Raw genomic sequence first — 18,003 nt, forward strand, 5'->3', positions numbered from 1 at the left:
AAAAGTCTGATTCCATGTACGTGGGTAGTTCTAAGAGTAGCTGACTAAAGCTACGTTAAATGGGAGGCCTTCTCAAGAGTAACATACACAGAGGGAAAAAACAGGAAAGGAGGCAGGGTACAGTGGCTCAGGCCTGTAATCCCAGCACTTCAGGAGGAAGAGGGAGGATCACTAGAGCCCAGGAGTTTGAGACCAGTCTGGGCAACATAGCCAAACCCTGTCTCTAAAAAAAATATATCAGATGGACATGGTGGCACACTTGTAGTCCCAGCTACTCCGGATGGTGAGGCAGGGAGGTGGGAGGATCATTTGAGCCCAGGATTCAGAAGCTGCAGTGAGCTACGCTTGCACCACTGCACTCCAGCCTGGGCGACAGAGTGAGACCCCATCTCTAAAAAAAAATTTTTTTTAATTAAAAAAGTGTGTGACGTGCCCTCTGAGTACTGCACAACCAGATAGAAAGGCTAAAACAAGCTGAATGCTCCCTACTCCACACATCTCACCCTATTGACATAAAGTTAATTACAAACCCTTTATCTCTGCCTCCAGCTCAGTACTAATGTCTGTTCCCAAGGTAATCAGCTTAAGGGAAACCAGATCATAAACTCAAACTTCCTGACCAAGAGGCAGAGGAACAAATACAGTCCAAGCAAAATCTGCATGAGGCATAAAAAGTGAAGGCTATGGAAGGGAAAAATTACTCTCATCAGGAGCCAGTCTCGTTTTAACAATAAGACAATTTTGCTTCTTAGTGGCTCAGACTTTAAGCCTAAAAGCCCCATTTTGTTTATCAGAAGATATCAAACCTATTATAATTTACTAGGAATATATACATACCCCATATACATGTAAAAACCATTCTTTCATATTGTTCAGTGAAGATAGGACACATTCCAAGATAAGTTTAAATAACAATGGACAGTAGATTCAATTTTTAAAATGACATAGAAAATTAATTACCATACTTTCTAGGCCAAATTAATTCAGTTCTCACTGAGAATTCTCACAATTCCTCATTCAGCAGGAAGCCCCATTGAACTGTAGCCAATACTGCTCTATCAGCAGCAGTAGGACAAGGTGGATTATAACAAGATACTTGCAGCTCTGGTCCAGAAAAATTAAATGTTTGGACTAGATGCATTTCCAACAATGACAATTTACCAAAGTTTATCCATTAACTTAATCATATGTTTAGCAAGTTTATTGAACACTTACTTTGTCCAAGATATCTTGCAACATAAGACTCAAAAATAAGCTGAAATCATGGATATTTTTCCAGGATATTACAATCTAGTCATGGAAATAAAGCCAAAATACACAACAGTTGATAGTCTAAAGTAGTTACATAATTAAAAGCCAAAATGAGTCTCAGAGTTGGCAATTTCTTTTAGAAGCCAGAGAAAGATTAATTCACTGTGGTACCAAATATGCATTAAGAAATTAATTTCCATTTTCTTAAATTTCCAAGAAATTTCACTTTCTCCCTAGATCAGTACAAGAGGCCAAAATACTGGAGACAGGCACTAAATGGCCCTGCCCAGTCTGCCCAGGCTACAGAGCACAGGACCTCCCTCTGCCACCATGGGAAAGACCAGGAGGCCTCACCTTTCTACTTATTTGACCTTTCCCTTTTTAAGGAAGATAAGGCCATTATCTTGGGGGAAATAGGAGGATAGAAGAGGACAGACTTAGGAGATGTTAGTGTATCTATGGGCATTGCTTCTCTTAGAAAAAATGGAAAGGAATAGCAGAATAATTACCAATCCCTTTTCATTAATGTTTTGGTTATTTTGTTTTGCTTTGTTTTTTGAGTGCTTAATATGTGTCAGAAACCATTCTCTGTGCTATGAACACCACAACGAAGAAGACAAATTCCTGGCCCTTGTAGAGCTTATATTCTACCAGTGGGGAGACAGATATTGTATGCATGCGTGTGTGTGTGTGTGTGTGTGTGTGTGTGTGTGTGTGTGTGTGTGTGTGTGTGATGACAGTTAATGTTATAAAGACTCTAAAGAAAAAAAAGGCAAGGTAAGGGGGTAGAAAATGATAGGGGTGAGGGACACTGTTTTAGATAGGGTGGTCTCTAGAAAAATGAATTTGACCTGAATAAAATGAGTGAGAAAGCCATGCAGACATTTGAAGAAAGAGCATTCTAGGAAGAGGAAACAGCAAATGCAAATGGCCTGAGGTGTGGCTGGAGTGGAGGAAGCAAAGAGTAATAGAAGATGAAGCCACATACCATGTAAGGGCCTCATGGAACATGATGAGGATGATGAGGACTTTGTTTTTTCTTCTGAAATAAAAAGCCACTGGAGAGTTTTGAGCAAAGTTACATAATGGACTCAGACTGCTATGTTGAGAATAGACTATGGAGTGGAAAGGATGGGAGCAGGAAAGCCCTTTAGGAGACTTTTGCAGTAATCCAGGTAACAGAGATGACAAGAACTTGGTGGAAGAAGCAGAAGTGGTGAGAAATGGTTATTATCCTGGATATATTCTCAAGATAGAATCAGTGAGATCTGCTGAGGGATTTGACTTGGGGTATGAGAGAAACAAGAGAATCAGGGGTGATTCTAGGATGTTTAGTCTGAGCATCTGGAACAGCAAAGTTGCCATTCACTAAGATGAGAAGACTAAGGAAAAAGCAGGTTTGGGAGAGAAAACTTGAGAGTCTGGCTCCTAGAGATTGTTGCCCACTTCAAAATCCTTACTTCTATTCTAGAACTAAGGCAACAGAAATTGGAAAGTTGATCTTAAATTTCATATGGAAATTCAAGGAACCCAGAATAGCCAAAACAATCTTGAAAAAGAACAAAGTTGGAGGACTTACATGTCCTGATTTCAGAGCTTACTACATAGCTACAATAATCAAGGCAGTATGCTACTAGCCTAAGGATAGACATAGATCAATGGACTAGAACTGAGAGTCCAGAAATAAACCCTCACATTCACAGTCAATTTTCAACAGAGGTGCCAAGGCCATTCACAGGGGAAATAATAGGCTTTTCAACAAATAGTGCTGGAAGAATTGGATATCCACATGCAAAAGGATGAAGTTGGACCTCCTCCCTTACACCATATACAAAAATTAATTTTAAATGGATCAAGGAATGATATGTAAGAGCTAAAACTATAAAACTTTCAGAAGAAAACACAGACATAAATCTTCATGACCTTGGATTTGACAATGGCTTCTTAGGTTTGACACCAAAAGCACAAGCAATAAAAGAAAAATAGATTAATTATGCTTTATCAAAATTAAAAATCAAGGCAGGTCATGGAAATTAAGAAAGGAAAGAAAAGAAGAAAGGAAGGGAGAGAGAAAGAATGAAGGGAGAAAGCTAAGGTAGGAAGAAAGAGAGGAATGAAAACCAACATAAAACACAGAAAAGGATGATCCTCAGATAAGTTCTTTCAGCATTATATTAATTTTTCGTCATTTCTAACCATCTGCAGAAACGGCTTTCCAGGCTGTTTTTCCCCTAAAGCAAGTTTTTAAGAAGGTACAAAAAAAAAAAAAAGAAAGAAAGAAAGAAAGAGGAAAAAAAAAGAAAGGAAATAGGAACAGTGAGGCACTCACAAATTTAATCAGCAATGATTACAGAAAACTTACATGGCATAACACTATGGTCCCCTACTTCCCAATCCCGACATCTGACGGATACAGGAACCATGAATGGAGAATTCATCCAGTAGGAAAGCACAGCTGTTACCACAGAGGTGAGGTCCCTGCTGCAGAAGATTCTGAGGCCATGTGGGTCTGGGTGGCCAGCAGGAGCAAGGCCAGGAAGGCTCAGTCAAGGGCTCACAAGAGTCCCTTAAGCCAGGCCTAACTTGGCTTAACTGGTGACAGAGACGGGCTTTGGCAATAGTTACAGAAACCTGTCATCAGTCACGACCCGAGGGCCTGGCTGCAGGTAGGGTTTTCTGTCTGACAGGCAAAGGGAGCCCCTCTCTCACGCAGCTAGGGTGCAGTGCAGACCTTCACCATCAAGGGTGCAAAGGCGTCAAAGAAACTGAAAACGGGAGGGAGGAAAGAACTAGGGGGTAGTGCGGTCTGGGACCTTCCTCCTCTCCCGCCAGTGAAGTGTCCTTTCCCCCAGAAGGGGACCCTCGCACCTGGATGCCACCAGGGGCGGCCTTAGACGCCGGACAGGCCCGGAACTGTACCTGGCCAGCACGTCGCCCCGGCTAACTGCCCACCCGCGGCGTCTGTCATCACTGGGGGCTGTGCGGGGACCCGGGACAGGCAAAGCAACTTTGCTGGCGGGCTCGGACGCCCGGAGGCGCGGAGGGAAGGAGCCGCAGCCTCCATCCCCGGCCCCAGGGCAGAGCCGCCGCTCCCCGCCACCTAGTGCGGCTCCCGGGCGGGACGGGAAGCCGCGGGGCGCCTCCCCCGGCCCGGCACCGCGCGCCCACCTGGCTCGGCCGCTGTCCGCTCCGCGCCGCGTCCGCCGCCGCCGGCCTTTTTTGGGTCCTTGGCGGGTATTTTCCGTCTGGCCCCACATCACTTCCCGTAAAGGAGAGCGAGGTGGGGGCGGGACCTCCTCTCCTCCCTCCACCTCCCGCTTCCTCCTGTCACCTCGGGGAGCACCCCCGCCCGCCCGGGGGTGGCGGGACCGGCGAGGGCGCAGGGCCGCCCGCACCTGCCACGGGCCGCGTCCGGGAGCCACGAAAAGGCCCCCGGTCGCCTCATTTGCCCCAAGACAAATGTCCGCTGCCCTGCGCTGGAAGGCGCGAAACGATAGGGGGTTGTTTTCGTTTTGAGACCCGGTGGTGACATTTGCAAACTCTCCAAGGATCAGTTTGCTATGAGGTATGGTTTGGCGACTCTCGCCAAATCTCCTCCCTCAAAAGCCATTTTCTAAAGGTGTTTTCCAGGGCATCAGGTCGGCGTCTTGTCGTAGCCAGAGGTGCTGAGCGGCTGTCAGTTGGCAGCGCCCCAGGTTCCTAAGTCCGGGGGCTCCTACGGCGGCGCCCCCAGGTCGGCTTCTCGGGCCGCGAGCCCCGGTCCGGCTCTGCCCCGTCCGTCCGCCGCTCCGGCTCGGCGCTCGGGCCCACCCGGGCACCGCCTTTCCGGGGCAAGGGAAAGTCTGGGGTGCTTGAAAATGACAAGGGGGCGCGCAGCGGGGAGCAGGTGAAATAAGTAAAACTTCTGGCAGGTAAAAATAAATATAATTCTGGGAGAAAATGACAGATGGAGTCTCTGCTCACACGGTTTAATTCGGATTATAAAATCACTCTGAATTTTTAAGAGAGTGTTAGAGAATTCGTTTTTTAAAAAGAGAAAAAAATTTACAATGCATTAACTGCCTCTGTGAGGAGGAACTTGCGAGCTTTTGCTGCCACCCAGCGGCGTCCCCGTTCAGCGCCGACGGTTTTGCGTGGGCCTGCGGGGCGGCTGGACCTGGGGCCCAGACGCGGTTCAGGCTGCCTAGTCCCCACCCAGAGGCGGCCAGGCTTACCCTACAGTGGCCTAGGTCTGAACAGCGGCCTTTGGGCCTGCCCGGGAGGCTCTAAGGCAAAGCCCCTTGGAACCAAGTAATTCCACTTCTAAGCGGAGCAAAATGTTTGGAAGCCTTAGTCCAGCTTCTCTCACCTCTGTGCCATCTCACCGAATCTGTGTCCACCTCCACCACGGATACCAGCTGTCCCGGGGCCACTTCCCCAACTCCGTCATCCTTCCTCTCTGTGGCTACTCAGGTTGCGTAACAGTACAGTTAGCTTCTCAGGTATCTGTCCACTTTACAAAATTACCTATAGGTGAACCAGTAGTTGGCAATTTTATACAATCGGTAGAACATTTCCAAGCAAACATAATACATTAAACTCAAAATTAGAGATAACAAATTTCATCATAGGGTGATGATTTCAGTGGCTGTTCCCCATGGGAGAGAAGGGCCTTCAGACTGTTGGTGACGTTAACAAAGGAAAAGTAACCCCGTGTTCATGTCTAGAGAAACAGTCCAAGTAAGAAATAAGAGAAAGAATTAAGAAATCCAAGTAAGAAATAATAGTGATCTGAGTAAGGCAGTGGCCATAATGATGGAGATGAATGGATGATATGAGATATTTAGGAGAGTGAATCAAGAGGACTTTGTTGTAGGGGGTGAGGGAGAGGAAGGATTCCATGGAGATGCCTGGGTTTGTGGTTCCTAGCTAGGGAACCATCGAGCAACAGCAAGAAAATCGAGTTGCAATAGGCAAGGAGGGTGAACTAGGCCATATGAATGTGCTTAGGACATTTCCATTTTGACACACTGGCGCCAACAGAACATCCAAGTGAAGCTATTTAGTATGTAGTTGAACAGGTTTATCTGGAGCACAGAAGACATGTGCCGGAGCTATTAATATCATCCAAAGGGTACTGGAAGACATGAGAATCAATGAGCTAGTCTAGAAAGTGAACTGAGAGGACAAATAGGAGGTCGTCACAGAACCCAGAGGAACACTCAGCATCTAAGGCACGAGCAGAGAAAATCCAATAAAGAATCTAAGGAAAGAATGTCCAGAGAGGTAGGAGGAAAACAAGGAGAGTGTGTTCTTACAGAAACTGAACACATCTCGTATACCAGTTCAAAGCCATCTCTACACCACTTCTTACTCTTGCTACAAAATTGGTGGCAGCATACCTCTTGCTTCCCACCCTGGCGCTCTTCTGACACTGCAGACTCCTACTTGAAACATGTAGAATCCCAGTTCCAATATTTCTAAAATGATTGAAATCAGAGGTATCAGTAAGAACTCATGGATTGCAATACATAGAAATAGATATGTGTGTATGCATGTATGGTCCAGGTCTGTCTGCTAAAAGGTCCCAGAAGCAATTATATCACAGTAGCTATGGATACACTTAGCACCCAGATCTTGATTTCTAAACACCCCTTTCCAATAAAAAGAATCCAGTACATGATCGTACATATAGAAAATCCTAAAGAATCAAAAAAAACTATTAGACCTAATAAATGCAATAATCAAAGATACAGGATACTAGATCAACACACAGAAATTAGTTGTATTTCTACATATTAGTGAAGGAGAGAGAGGCAAAAGGACACAGGATCCATCCTGAGGGAGGACTATTCCTCAGTTAAGGACTTATTTTAACTGAGACCTTAAATATATTTTTGTTTTTAAGCTACATTAGCAAAACTTGTTTTTCAAAACTGCCCACTGTGAATGTTAAAGTATATTCTTAAGTATTTTATAACTAATTGTAAATTTTTTTCAAAAATCTTGTTTTATATTTGTTAAACTGAACACGATTTTTGGATAATGTTTAAACATTACTTTTTGTACTTGAAATAAACATTACTTAAAAAAAAAAAAAGGACACTGGAACCAGCTTGAAGGGATTCCCATTTGCCAAATCTAGGACAATTTGAGCATCAAAATAAATAGTGTTTGTCAGGGCTAGCTTTGTGGGCATGCAACCAGGAGAGTCACACAGAGCCTTGCAACTCAGAATTTTAATGCTGTGCAGTCACTGTCTTGAAATTCTTAATAATTTAAACTTTGAATTTGTGTTTTATAAGTGAAGTCTGATGACACAAAGGAGCATACTGACAGCTTGGAACGTCTGATCACACCTGGGTGATACATATGCCTGGCACTGCCCACTCTCCACCCCCTGGTTTCCAGGTCCCTGACCAGCTCTGCCTCCCCTGCCTGGCTCCAGGGCAGTGACTGGGTCACCTTGGCTTTCCCCATCTCCTTCCACCCTTGTAGTAACCTAAGTGTGGATGGGTACATGAGAGGTCAGAGTTGGGTGCACGCCAATGGCACTGTCAACCTAAAAAGAAGACATCAGAGAAAAATATCTCTTAATATAATGATTTTATTTAGGAGTAAGCAGAAAGGATTATAACCTGGAGTGCACTGCTATAGTAAACCACAGGTGCATTCGAACAGAGGAGGGTAAAAGGAAGGTTTTACTGGCAAAAAAGAGTTCAATAAGCTGTTTGGAAATAGAGTTCATTGGTTCCAGATGCTCAAAGCATCAGTTGGCATCAGTTCATTGGTAAAGATAACGTTACCAAGCAAGTGTTCTTTCAAGAGAATCTTATCTGAATTGCTGAAGTCCTAAAGAATGTCTAGTGATAACTTTGTCATAGAAATACATGGATACATGAGAAACATGCAAGCCAGGCAAAGCATGAGAGGCATGAAGGACATGACAGAATTTCTTCTGGGGTTATTTTAAAGGGTCCTTGAAACAGTTTTTATCTTTAGATATGCAAGCATGGGCTCCTATCTTTTGTGCTCTCCCAATCCCAATTTGTCTGGGTCTGACCAGAGTGACTTTATCCTGATATGCACAATGATAGGATGCCCTTGCTGATAAACTGTCTAACAGAGAAAAATAAACTAACTTGCTGTCTCTAAGATTAAACACAGGGACCTCAATTCACTGTCTTTAAGATTAATCACCTGGGCTTTTTTGGTTTGTTTTGTATTTTTTTTTTTTACTGTATTGAACACTTTATTTAAAAAGCACTTATTGGAATACTTTCTTTATAAACCAGATACTGACAAAGTTTTTATTCTTATCATTTTCCAATCACATGGGTCTGCTGTCTTTGAAAATTAAACTGCCTGCAGAGATTGTTTTTACAGCATTTGAAAAGAGCTGAGCAGACAGAAAGGAAGTGTAAATCCTCCTCTGTGTTTGCCAGACCAGTCACCAGACTACATTGGTAAGCCAGTCCCCAGGAGAAGAAAAAAGGAAAAATGAACACCCTAACATCTCAAAGCTGTCTCCTGTTAATCAGTCTACAACAATAAATTTTTCTTTACTCCTTTACAACCCCCCCAATAAAAAGTTCAAGCCACTTGGCCTCTGTCAACATACCTTTTCCTTTCACTTTTGTGCTGTGTCCCGTTCCCTCAGGAAAAGTAAAATAAACTTCTTACTTCTTTCTATCCTAATCTTTGTGGTGAGATTTCTTTCTCCACCTGTATCGTGAGCCCCCACCCTATTATGCAACTTGCCCTCCATGGGGTGGGCAAGAAGGCAGTTGGCCCTTCCCTGGTCTGGCAGTGCCACATACAGTTTGCAGGCTACTCAGCAAGGGCCTCTTACCACGGCCATGTAAGAATCAAGAACACACCAGCATGGAGGGCTCAACCCCTTGCAGGCTGCCTATTTCCATGGCTTGGAGCAGTCAGCCCATGTGAAGAGGAAATTGACTCCCTCAGACCCACTCCAGGCCCTGCATTTTCATCTGCAATGCACCTCACAAATCATGCAGCCAGCCCTGATAGCAATGGGTTGCAACTCATGGAATAAAGTAGGAATCCATGCATGAACCATGTTAATGCATCTGTTCTATGTATTCCTATCATATTGAATCTATTTAATCATGAAAAAGCATCAGCAAACCCAATTTAAGGGACACTCTATAAAACAACAGGCCAGTATTCTTCAAAAATGTCAACATCATGAAAGACAATGACTGAGGAATTGCTCCAGAATTAATGAAACCAAAAAGACCTAACAACTAAATTGAAATGTGACCCTGGATTAGTCCCAGGACCAGAAAAAAAAAGTTTGTCTTTTGCTCTCAAGGACATTAATAGGATTCGGTGGAATTTGAATGAGATGTGAGACTAGATAATAATAGCATTATCAATCTTAATTTCTCGATCATTATACTGTGATTATGAAAGAGAGTATCTTTGTATTTAGGAATTATACACTGAAATACTTAGGGATAAAAGGGCATCATCATGTGTGCAACTGACTCAAAGGATTTAGGAAAATGATGAGTTTGCACATGTATATATGTGTGAGCACACACACCCTTACCTACATATATAAGGAAAGAGAGATTAAAGCAAATGTGGCAAAATGTTAATAATTGTTGAATCTGGGTAACAGTTGTGTGAAAATTCTTTGTCCTATTTTTGTACCTTTTCTCTAAGTTTGAAATTATTTCAAAATAATAAATACTAGTCTCTTCAGAAAATTCCATAGGATCTGGTCACCTATATTAGCGGCCCACTTGAAAATACAGTGTATCATTGTCTTGGCTTTCCCTCTTAAACTCTTTTACTCACCCTATCCTGCCCTCCTGATCTTACAATTAGAATGGCTTCATTATAAGACTGGAGAAAGCAACCCCTGATTATGTTACCTGGCAAGGCCCTGATGATACTCCTTCACTGGCACAAGAATGGACGCAATGATGAGGAGGGCACTAACCTCTTTGAAAAGCTTAATGGTGGTTGTCCTTTACAGGCTGGGGTTGACAAAAGAAGCTACTGCAACAGGGCTCCCTAGAATCAACTAGAAATAGAAGAATTCAAAAAGGCAAAGGACAGACATTATAGCAGGGCATAACTGCTATAATGGGAAGCAAGTCTGGAGCGCAACCAGGGTGTCTTGACCCACAGGAATCCGTGGTGATGGCTAATAGATCATAGTATGGTAAAGGGAAAGATAGAAGGAGTGTTTCTTTTTATGGGGGAAGGGGTATTTCTTGACTATGTGTATATACATATATATATATATATATATATATATATATATATATATATAATTTTTTAAAGGAAATTGATACCTAGTGAGCAGAAGGCTAATGTCAGTCTCCACTATGGAACTCATGGTCCCTCACCAGTTTCCTAATCTAAGCCACTTTATAGACTTCATAGACTTTGAGCTCAATGATCGAAGAAGCTGTATCCACTTGAGGAAGGACTCTTCAATACTACAAAAATATACAAAAACATTCCCCTACTCCTTTCCCCCATGAGACATAACACCATTAACCAGGATAAATGTATACTTGGGCAAGAGGAATACTCAGACTTTGATGACGGCTGGATACACGACCTAAGCTGACTGGTACAAGCATACAAGAAATACCACTATGGTCCTTCTGTAAGAGTAGGGGCTCCTGGAGGTGAAAGGATGAATGCAGGTTTAGCCCATACTAATCTAACAGGACCCGCTCTGTTGGGTCTCCACGCACCCCTCGTCCCCCTGCAGTTCTTAAGTGGGATAAATACAAACTCAGTAGTTGACAGAGACCTTACATTGATCTGTGATATAAGAGCCTTTGCGGTAGAAAGTGCCAACTGAAAGCTCCTGAATCTGCCTTACCTGAATAAGGTAGTAAATTAGAAGCAATTCATGCAAAGAATTGCAGACATTAATGCCACCTTCAAAGACATGAAAGATATAGCCATGGGGTCTTTACATCCCCATTCAGTTCACCTGAGCCCTGAAAAAACTCGATGGAAAAAATTCTAGAGATGGATGGTGATCATAGTTGCACAATATGAATATACTTGATGCCACTGAACTGTACACTTAATAATAATTTTATGTTATATGTATTTCACCACCAAAAAATAGATGGACTATGGACTATCACAATAGCAGAAAACAGTGGACTACCTCAATTGCAGCTGCTATTTTGGAGGCAGTATCTTCTTTTTTTGACAGTTTTATTGAAATATAATTCACACACAATAAAGTTCACCCTTTAAAATTCAGTGGTTAATATATTCACAAAGTTGTACCCTGATCACCATTATCTAGTTCCAGAACATTTTCATCACCCTAAAAACTAGAGCCACTCTATGATTCTTCAACCCTGCAGCCACTAATCCACTATATTTTCTATGTATATTATATGTAAGCAATATATATAATATATAAATAATACATATAATTAATATATACTTCCCTATATAGTTTCCTATTCTGGACATGTCATACAAATGTATTCTAATTTTATCCATATTGTAACATGTACTTAATTTTTATAGCTAAATAATATTCCATTGTATGGATATACCACTTATTTATCTATTTATCAATTGATGGACACTTCTTTCCACTTTTTGGGTATAGTGAATAATGCTGCTATGAATATTCATGTCCCAGCTTGTGTTTTCAAGTCTCTTGGGTAGATAGCTAGGAGGTGAATCACTAGGTCATATGTCAAGTCTATGTTTAACTATTTGAAGAACTGCCAAACTTTTCCAAAGTGACTACACTGTTTTATATTCTCAACAACAGTGTATGAAAGTTCCAATTGCTCCACATCCTCACCAACACTTGTTATTCTCCATCTTTTTGACTGTAGCCATCCTAGTGAATATGAAGTGGTATCTCACTGTGGTTTTGATTTGAACAGATGCAGTGTCTCAATTTGATCTGAGCTACACAATTTTTCAAGTATTCCTCCATTCTGCCTGGGATGAGAAAAGGCTGGGGCTGAAAGACTGCAGTAAGTATATACAAATACTACTGTATGTTAAACCAAGGTAATTGAGGGACTTTTCTGCATAAGGTGGTTTAACTTGGTTCACTTATCTACAAATACTACTGTAAACATAATTTAATACACACCTAGACTGTCACCCCATGACACTGCATACACTGCGTTCCCAGAAAAATAAACCCCAACTAGAAAACAAAATATCCCTAAAATACTCATTTTTGTTTAAAAGGAAATTACTGTCTTGGTGATAAGACATAAAATGGCAAATGAAAGTATAGTAAACATTAAAATTAACAGTGCTGATTTAAAAAATCATTATCCATGATTTATGTTTAAAACATATCTAAGTTTTTATTAGATTACAGTCAATGTATAATTTCAATGGAATTTTAAGTAATCATTACAGTTCAACTCTATGTAGTATTAACTTTTCTTTTCTGATTCTTGTGCCAATTTCAACTTTTCTTTTAATTCCTTCTGATCTCTGGAATACTGTTCAAATATTGGTTGATAAATATATATTCCTGAAGCAATTCCAAGGATGCTAGCAAAAAGCAGTTCTGGAAGCGTCAATCTCCCAAACATTGTTGCAACAAACACAGCACAAGGCAAAGGTGGTTTTGGAAAGTCACACTCCACATCCAGGAAATCTCTTCAGATCTGTGTACAAAGCAAATGGGAAGCAAAGTAGTAACTTAGAACAAAATCCTTTTTAAAGATTTCATGTCACTACTTCACACTGAACAATATTTTTATAATAATATGTATAAATACATAGGGAGTATGGGAAATGGGGGATAGGGGATGGTGTATGACAAAGCTAAATCCTCTTCTATTACAGAATGGCTTTAAACGGATAATTTTTTAAAATGGCAAAAAGAGGGAAGAGGAAGGCATATACTCTTTATACCTTTAAAGTCATACTATAAAACTACTAAAAGAAATAGCCAAAAAGAGTTGACAGTGATAGCCTCTGAGGAATATGATCTGGAAGCAGGAGAAAGGCAGGTGGAGAATTGGTATTTTTCATTAGTCTTTCTGTACTATTCATGTTTTTTTAGCAATATATATGATAAAAACAATTTTTAAAAACAGGCTAAAAGACTTTACGAGTTCCCTTTGATACTTTAATAAAGTAAAAGTAGATATCAAATGAAAATCATTTGCCTTTCATTTCTGACAAAAATATAATAGCAATTTGGCTGGCTTTATTTTTAACAATTGAGGAATTAAGACCCTAGTTACCTCCTGGAAAGTAATATTCCTTGCCAACACCTTAGTCTCTGGAGAAACTAGGTAGATGTTTGTGAATGAGGAAAGCACAGTAAAGGATTTACTTGTTTTTTAAATTATAACAACACTTTTACGGCCTCCTAAACCAGCCCCCGAGGCCACAAAGGTCACAAAAATCATTAGTGGCACAAAACAGTACTAGAAACTAGCTTGCTTTTAATATCCCTGGAATGTAATTTAAACCAACCTGGGAAAGAAAAGTCCGTTTTCTCCTAAACTCTATGCTTGACTAGATAAACGAAAACTTCACCAATCTTGCTTTGGTTCAGCAGCTACTAAGTGTTTTCAAAAAAAAGAAACCATAGGAACCATTTGAGCCTCAGTTTCTGCATCTGTACGACAGGCTAAATGATCCCTACCTACTCTGCCTACCTCGCTTAATAGTTATTTGTGAAATCACCCAAACAGTGAAAGTTTACACCAACACTGCCATTTATAATTATCATTATCGTTCTTAATAACCACTCAGTGGAATGCTGAAGAGATATTTTAAAAATATAACCAGGCCCCTCCGACAGTCCTGCCCTTGCTGCGCGCCGCTAGCGCAGCCTCCCCCCGCCCCGCGCAGGTGCGATCGGGCTCCTTACGGCAGGTTCCGGACAGGGAGCGCAGAGACCGGACGGCCAAAACGCCCTAAGGGAAGGCACAGGCGAGCCCGCAGCAACGCGTAGTGACCGAGACCTCCTCGGCAGCCTTCAACCCAGGAGACCACGACCGAAGCATTTGCCCTTTCCCGGCTACTTCCGCGCCTGCGAGCGACGGCTGCTCGCAGAGGCCAAACTTAGTGGAGGCGGAGCGGCGCGGGCCTCCGCAGCTTCCTTCCGCCCCGGGGAATCGCCGATCGCGGGCTCTCAGCCGACCTCCAAGCAGGTGCGGGATGGAGCGGGAGGGCGGCGATGGCAGCCTGGCCTTTCGCGTTCTCCAGAACCGCTCCCACGAGAAGATGAAGCTGCGAAAGAGAAAATCGACCTTGTACCTCAGCGCCCAGGGGAAGAGCACCGGGCGCCGGAGGGGTGAGTGAGGGACCCTCTCTAGAGGGCCTGCGAGAGCGCCCCGTGCTTCACTACCAGCTCGTTGCCAGATCTTGAAGCGTCTTGAAAGGCTGGAAATACAGATTTTAATATAAATTCTGATGTTTACGTGTTGGTAACTAAATTCAAATTTTACAAAAATATTCTATTCAGCCTACAGTCTGTCCATTTGTTGTTAAGAGCAGGACTTCGGAATCAGCAGACAGATCTGGGTTTGAATCCTGTTTAGTAATTTACAACTCTTTTACTTTGGATAGGACATTTTAGTTTCTGAGTCTAAGTTTCCTCACATGTAAGATGGGGCTGATAATACCTACCCCATAGCTTTGTTTTGAGAACTGACACACATGTAAAGGCATTAACACAGTGCCTGGTGTATAGTAAACGTCAGTAAAGGGGACCATTTTATATACCGTTGTTTGGTACACAAAGGGTTGTGTCCTAAGTTAATAATGTATTAGCTGTTTTCTTTCGTGAGATACACATGTAGTATTACCTATGAATAATTAGCCTAATACCTTAACCCAGTCCCTTTTTCAATATTTATCTTAATATTCTCTTTATACAATAAGTTGCAAGAAAAGTTGGTTAAGCAAACAGAGTGGTGATCACCAAGTGGTGTGGAACTTTCCCTAGGTGGGCTTTGAAAGCAGTGTGAAGGGGCCAGAGTTCACTACTGTGCCCTAACAGAGCCTGAGCAAAGGGCCAACCAGAGCAGCAGATTTTAAGTTGTGTAAGTGGTACTGCCAGACTTTTGTGCCACAATTACCTGTTTTGTTTTTCAGATCTTCTTGGAGAAAACATTTATCTCGTGTTGTTTACCATAGCTTTGCGAATATTTAACTGCTTTTTAGTGCAGACAAGTTTTGTTCCAGATGAATATTGGCAGTCTCTTGAAGTTGCACATCATATGGTTTTCAAATATCCTTTGTAGCTTCTTTTCCAAACTATGAATGTGCATCCATCTTAGGAATTGTGTTCAGTTTATATTACAGTAGTCCCTGCCGTTATCTGCACGGGGTGCATTCTAAGAACCCCTGTGGATGTCAGAAACCAAGGCTACTACTGAACCCTATATATACTGTTTTTATCTAATACATAAGTATCTATAATCAAGGTTAATTTATAAATTAGGCACAGTAAGAGATTGACAAAAATAATAAAATAGAACAATTATAACAATATACTGTAATAAAACTTATATGAATGTGGTATGTCTCTTTTATCCCCTCCCCATCTCTCTCTCTCTCAAATTATCTTAATATTTTCAGATGCCAGTTGACCGAGGGCGAAACCGTAGATAAGAGGGACACTACTGCACATATTTTGTTTTCTGTATTTTCTCCAAATAATTTTAACTCATCAAAGTATGTCATTATTTTATACTAATATTACTTCTTGATGTTAATATACTTGACACAGCCCTTAACTATTGTATATTTCCACAGTGCTTAGTACTTGGAGAATACAGAAGAAGTAAAAAACACATTCCTGCCTTGAAGATGTTAAGAATTAGTTGGCCAGTTGAATTTTTAATACAAATTGCCAGTATAAAATGCTGTGTTTTAAAACAAAATAAAATGTTTTATATAAGGAAATGAAAATAGGGTTTCAATACTATTTGACATTTAGTCCTTAACATTACTAATTATGGTTATTTGACCTGGGAATGGACAGAAAGATTGAGGGGTTACGCTTACCCTTTAATCTTTGCAAGCATTTACAAGATTCTACATCTTTTGGGGAAAGATAGTGTTCAGTTGCTGGTAAGTTTAAATAAAAGTAACCAAAATAGTTGTTAAAAATAGATTTATTCCATCCTTTTTCAATGGTTAATGTATGTTAACTCAATGATATCAGTGATACCGTGAAGTTTGTTTTTAAAAGGCTATTTGTTGCTAAAGTCCAGCCATATGTGGGAAGCCATGGTACTAAAGACATACTGTGATCTGTAACTCTTCAATCTGTGCCAAAACACAAGACTGAGCGTGAAAGTGTCCTGCTGTGAGGAAGCCTGTTAGGATGTACAGATTTTCAGAATGACTACCTTATACATTATTTGGACTTCAGAAGTATACTCCCTTCTTAAAAGAATCACTTGAGAGCAGTGTTGTGTTTTGGTTTTGCAAGTGGAAGACCGTGTTATATGAGCTTATGAAGACTAAAATACGTATAAACCCATTCAGGATTCAGTGTTGAAATTAAAACTTAAAAATTAATTTGACAAAAATGTAATAATATGTTTAATCAGTGTGTAGTAATTGAACATCAGTAGTTAAGGATTGTAACTCCTAGATCATATATTGCTGGGATCAGTTGTTAGCAGAGGGTACAAAGGAGGAACTAATGGTACAAAAGTTTCTCTAGCCTCACTCTCAGGATCTTTTAAGCTGTCGTCTAGTTGGACTCAGAGGTTTGGGCCTTCCCTATTTTCTGTTAGAGAGGGCTAGTGGCCCAGTATTCCAGAAAGTTTAAATCCTGAGGTGTTTTCTGGAGCCTATGAAGACACTACAGTTGTAGGTATTTGTTTTAAGGGTGGGTTGTATCCTCCCCTTTGAAGTGATATTTGATTTCCCATTGTTAAGAAATGAGAGTCAGACCAGTGAAACTGATGCTTTACATGGGAAGATCATGGGGAAGAAGAATTTAGAGCAGCAGCAGAGTTTCTCCCATTGACACAGATAGAATTTAGGAGCTGTGAACTAACATTTCTCCTCTCAGAGTTACCCACCAGCTTATATATTATGCAGGGTATCCATAAAGTCTGGAACCATACGCAAATATATATAATGTCATCAAGGACATTTTATGTTTTAGCAAGTAGGTTAGATTATTAATGAAGGGGTCTTCAAGATAGAAAAATTTCCTATTCCTCTAAAACCTATTCACTGCCCTCAACCTATAGCTGACCCACCAGGCCACTTTGTGATGTAAAGGAAACCTCCCTGACCCCACCACCACCACCACCAATCCCCCCCAAAAACCCTCTGTCCTACCTGGAACTTGACCAGGTAGAGAGTCATTAGGATGTGATCAGTCAGTCATCCATATTCTCGTATTGGTGATTTTAAGTACATTTGATAATTTTGAAGCTAGAAGGGGTCAGAGAAGTGAAGTAAATAGACCAAGGTCACAGCATCTTAAAAGCATAGCTAGCTAAATCCTAGGTCTGCTTACAGCCTAGTGCTCTTTCCAGATAGCTTCTCTCTAAACTGCCTAAGGTGTGTGCACAGAAGTAGGCATGGCTTAAAACTGCACTGTCCACCGTGGTAGCCACTAGCTACATGTGGCTTTTGAACACTGAAATGTAGCTAGTCCAAACTGGAAGGTGCTATAAGTGTAAAACACATACTGGATGTCAAAGGCCTAGTACAAAAAAATTGTAAAAATATTTTTATAATTTTTTATATTGATTAAATAAAATGTCTGAGATATATTGGATTAAA

General features: G+C 41.2%; 3 protein-coding genes across 8 annotated transcripts in view; 1 reads left to right on the forward strand and 2 right to left on the reverse strand.

Moving 5' to 3' along the window:
* RAB27A (RAB27A, member RAS oncogene family) overlaps positions 1–4,528 on the reverse strand; it is a 73,054-nt gene extending 68,526 nt beyond the window's left edge. For 3 of the 6 annotated variants that reach the window (XM_045529649.1, XM_045529627.1, XM_045529625.1), the window contains exon 1: positions 4,420–4,523. The gene's annotated coding sequence lies outside the window, so the exon portion shown is untranslated. Of the gene's footprint in view, positions 1–3,613; positions 3,848–4,419 lie in introns of those variants that run through there. The other 3 variants (XM_045529639.1, XM_045529624.1, XM_045529631.1) reach the window with 3 other exon arrangements.
* An 8,030-nt stretch (positions 4,529–12,558) lies between these two features.
* PIGBOS1 (PIGB opposite strand 1) lies at positions 12,559–14,309 on the reverse strand. The gene is made up of 2 exons (XM_045529760.1): positions 14,114–14,309; positions 12,559–12,893 (listed from the first exon to the last, which is right to left on the reverse strand). Exon 2 carries the CDS (start codon positions 12,816–12,818, stop codon positions 12,657–12,659), a length of 162 nt encoding a protein of 53 aa, XP_045385716.1. The 5' UTR covers positions 12,819–12,893; positions 14,114–14,309; the 3' UTR covers positions 12,559–12,656.
* Positions 13,216–18,003, forward strand: part of PIGB (phosphatidylinositol glycan anchor biosynthesis class B) — a 31,762-nt gene continuing 26,974 nt past the window's right edge. The window contains exons 1-4 of the mRNA XM_045545363.1: positions 13,216–13,252; positions 14,165–14,539; positions 15,343–15,478; positions 16,206–16,323. Coding sequence (XP_045401319.1) covers positions 13,216–13,252; positions 14,165–14,539; positions 15,343–15,478; positions 16,206–16,323 — 666 coding nt within the window. The remainder of the gene's footprint in view (positions 13,253–14,164; positions 14,540–15,342; positions 15,479–16,205; positions 16,324–18,003) is intronic.

This window comes from Lemur catta, chromosome 1 (assembly GCF_020740605.2).
Source record: "Lemur catta isolate mLemCat1 chromosome 1, mLemCat1.pri, whole genome shotgun sequence".
NCBI lineage: Eukaryota > Metazoa > Chordata > Mammalia > Primates > Lemuridae > Lemur > Lemur catta.

Excerpts from the sequence above, each read along its gene's own strand:
- PIGBOS1 (XM_045529760.1), bottom strand. The coding sequence starts at position 12,818 with ATGTTTGGGAGATTGACGCTTCCAGAACTGCTTTTTGCTAGCATCCTT.